General features: G+C 39.1%; 1 protein-coding gene across 1 annotated transcript in view; it reads left to right on the top strand.

The window, feature by feature from the left end:
- The window catches only part of LOC103514467 (E3 ubiquitin-protein ligase hyd-like), a gene marked incomplete at its 3' end in the record, with an annotated part of 49,955 nt that extends 47,001 nt beyond the window's left edge, over positions 1-2,954 (top strand). Inside the window, exons 40-41 of the mRNA XM_026827427.1 lie at positions 1,398-1,681; positions 2,842-2,954. Coding sequence (XP_026683228.1) covers positions 1,398-1,681; positions 2,842-2,954 — 397 coding nt within the window. The remainder of the gene's footprint in view (positions 1-1,397; positions 1,682-2,841) is intronic.
- Positions 2,955-3,212: the final 258 nt, after the last annotated feature.

Raw genomic sequence — 3,212 nt, 5'->3', positions numbered from 1 at the left:
AATAGAGATAGCACAGCGAGATCCACAGGTAAGTTCTATATTTTCCAAGCTAATTAGGCTGACTACACTCTCTAGAATATCAAGCAAGTATTTCTCTTTATTTCTGAGGTCCATTCTATCTATTGGATTGTCTATTGTACCTCCAAGCCAGGTAGGCGGGCACCATTCTCTTCCCAACAGTGTAAATCTCTGTTCTTTCCACAGAAAGTAGATCAGCGTCTAGCTAGGGGACTATAAACAGGGAGTAATGGTAATATAATCAGTTTACTTTTATTGGAGATAATTAACATAAATCACAATTGATAGAGAAAAACATCAAAAGTACTAGTATTAATGGGGGTACAATAAGTAGTTGTTCTTTTTTGCTTGTCAATTGCTCGTTCTTTAGTAAACTAGTCCAAATTTCCTTATGCCACATCAATAGCGAAGGTTGAGTGCCAAGGGCATCCACTCGTAAAATTTTGTTTAGCCAAAACCAGTTGGCTTCAAAGCGATCACTCTAAAGCTGATTGAGAGGCCGACGACAAAGGCCGACCCCATCTGAACATGGGAAAAGGCGAAGAAGAAGAAAAAGAAAAAGAAGAAGAAGAAGAAGAAGAAGGCGAAGAAGAAGACTATTATGTTTCTACTTTGGTTTATTTTACGAGGAAACCTTACATATATTTGTGGTGGTAATTTTGTTTTCATTTTATTTTTCAGAACCAGTTCAGGAGGTCTGGGCAATAGAACCAATCTGGCGCCTCAGTCCATGCAGTGGGCAATTAGAAATAGAGATAGCACAGCGAGATCCACAGGTAAGTTCTATATTTTCCAAGCTAATTAGGCTGACTACACTCTCTAGAATATCAAGCAAGTATTTCTCTTTATTTCTGAGGTCCATTCTATCTATTGGATTGTCCATTGTACCTCCAAGCCAACTAGGCGGGCTACATTCTCTTCCCAACAGTGTAAATCTCTGTTCTTTCCGACCAACCTCAGTGGTGCAGTGGTTAACGCGTTGTACTTTGTATCTGGAGCTTGGTGGTTTGAGTCCGAGTCAAAGAATGAATATTAATGCATGTGTATGTTCAAGTAATGCATGTGTATGTTCAACTGTCCAATTTAAAAATAAATACACTTCATACGATAAAAAAAAAAAAAATATTATCTGTAATACCTGGGGAGCGATATTTGTGACAACCTTTAAGTGAGCTTAACATAATTGAAAATTTCTTCCTCTGTTTTTCTCGCAGTGGTGTAGTGGTTAACGCGTTGGACTTTGTATCTGGAGCTTGGTGGTTTGAGTCCGAGTCAAGTAATGAATATTATCTGTAATACGTGGGGAGCGATATTTGTGACAACCTTTAAGTGAGCTTAACATAATTGAAAATTTCTTCCTCTGTTTTTCTCCTTGTCAGGATTCCGCGTGTCCTCGAGCGGCTCTAGTCTGGTGTTCATCGACCCCTCGTCCCTGCGGCGGTCCGCCAACGCCGCCTCCAGTTCCCTCTCAGCCGCCTCCCTCGAACCCGTAACCATGGCAACCACCGCGTCCTGTCTGGCCCGAGCCTTTGCCATTGTGATCCGCCAGATAGCAGACCTACTGGTTATAGTGCAAGACTATGAAACCCTAGGACCCAACGCTAGCACGACTGGGCTGCCTCTGACCGGGGGAATATCTCATGAAGATACCTTGCATCTACAGGTAATCAACATTTTTTTAATTTTTTTTTTTTTTTTTTTTTTAAGGAAGGAAAATTTTTTGACCCGATTACATTGCTCAGAAGCAAATCAGATTGCTTAATTCAAGAGTTTAATTAACTTAAACGGAATTCCCCCCTGAAGTTTGTCGCAAGACTATTCTAATACAGGAGAACCTGGTTTATTTCAACTCCCATTATTTCAACCTCGATAATTTCAACAACCCCCCGGTCCCAATTAGTTGAAATAATCGAGGTTCTACTGTACTCTGTAATGATGAGTATTGAGCCCTCTTAAACTTGTACATTACCTGCTCTTACGCGTGTTTCAAATGAACCCAAACTTTTGGGAGTTAATAATAATAATAATAATAATAATAATAATAGTGCTTATTTATACTGCTTGCATAGGACTGAAAAGTCCCTTTACTCAAGCAGTAGGCTACTACTATTATTGTGGTCAAATTCTCAATTAAATTTGAGGATAAAATTCCATACCTCGGCTGGGATTGAACCCACGCCCTCCTGTCTACCAGGCGAGCGCCTTGACCACTACACCACCGAGGTAGGTAGTGCTAGACTGTAGTGCTAGAATGAGACTAAAAAGTCCCTTTACTTCCAAAGCTTGCCCATCTTTTTTTATTATTATTATTATTTATCTATTGGGAGTTTTTTAAAGTTACTTTTTGAGCTTTGACCTCAGATTTGAAGTATTGTTGACCTTTGAATTTTTCACATTTTTTTTTAACGTAGGAATCGACCTTCTATTCATAATTTTTACTCAAATGCAAATGCTGCATTAAAAGAAGCTTCGAATGACTACCATAAACTAACTTGCTCTGCTTTTAAAGAATAAGCACAAGTCCTCACGATGGTTGACAGCGGTTCAGGACGAGCCAATTAATAAACATGGCTGTATAGCAGATACAAAAAAAAATGTCTTTTCTTTACTCTGCCATCACCATCACATCAGGATAAAATCCGCCGCGGGCGGGAATCACAGAGTTCCTACAAATGTTACAAGTGGATGCCCTTCGCACTCAACCTTTGCTATTTCTTTAGCAAGGGAAATTCAGGCTGGTATACTCCCTGTTTAAGACACATTTTTTTTTTCTCACACTTAAAAACTCATCTAAGTTTAATTGTATGTTTCTTCCCTACAGAGGATGACTCCAGTGCCTCGACACAACTGGAGGATGATGAATCCGAAGCGGGAGACACAGACGAGGGTGACACGGAAGAGTTTGTACTCAATGATGAACAACTAGAGAGAAGAACGTAAGTACTTATTGGTCTGGCTGAGGGACTATAAACAGAGAGTAGATCAGCGTCTAGCTAGGGGACTATAAACAGGGAGTAATGGTAATATAATCAGTTTACTTTTATTGGAGATAATTAACACAAATCACAATTAATAGAGAAAAACATCAAAAGTACAAGTATTAATGGGGGTACAATAAATAGTTGTTCTTTTTTGCTTCTCAATTGTTCGTTCTTTAGTAAACTAGTCCAAATTTCCTTATGCTATATCAATAG

Source organism: Diaphorina citri, unplaced genomic scaffold, assembly GCF_000475195.1.
Source record: "Diaphorina citri unplaced genomic scaffold, Diaci psyllid genome assembly version 1.1 scaffold1147, whole genome shotgun sequence".
In the NCBI taxonomy this organism is placed as follows: domain Eukaryota; kingdom Metazoa; phylum Arthropoda; class Insecta; order Hemiptera; family Psyllidae; genus Diaphorina; species Diaphorina citri.
This window is presented reverse-complemented; position numbering and strand designations above follow the sequence as displayed.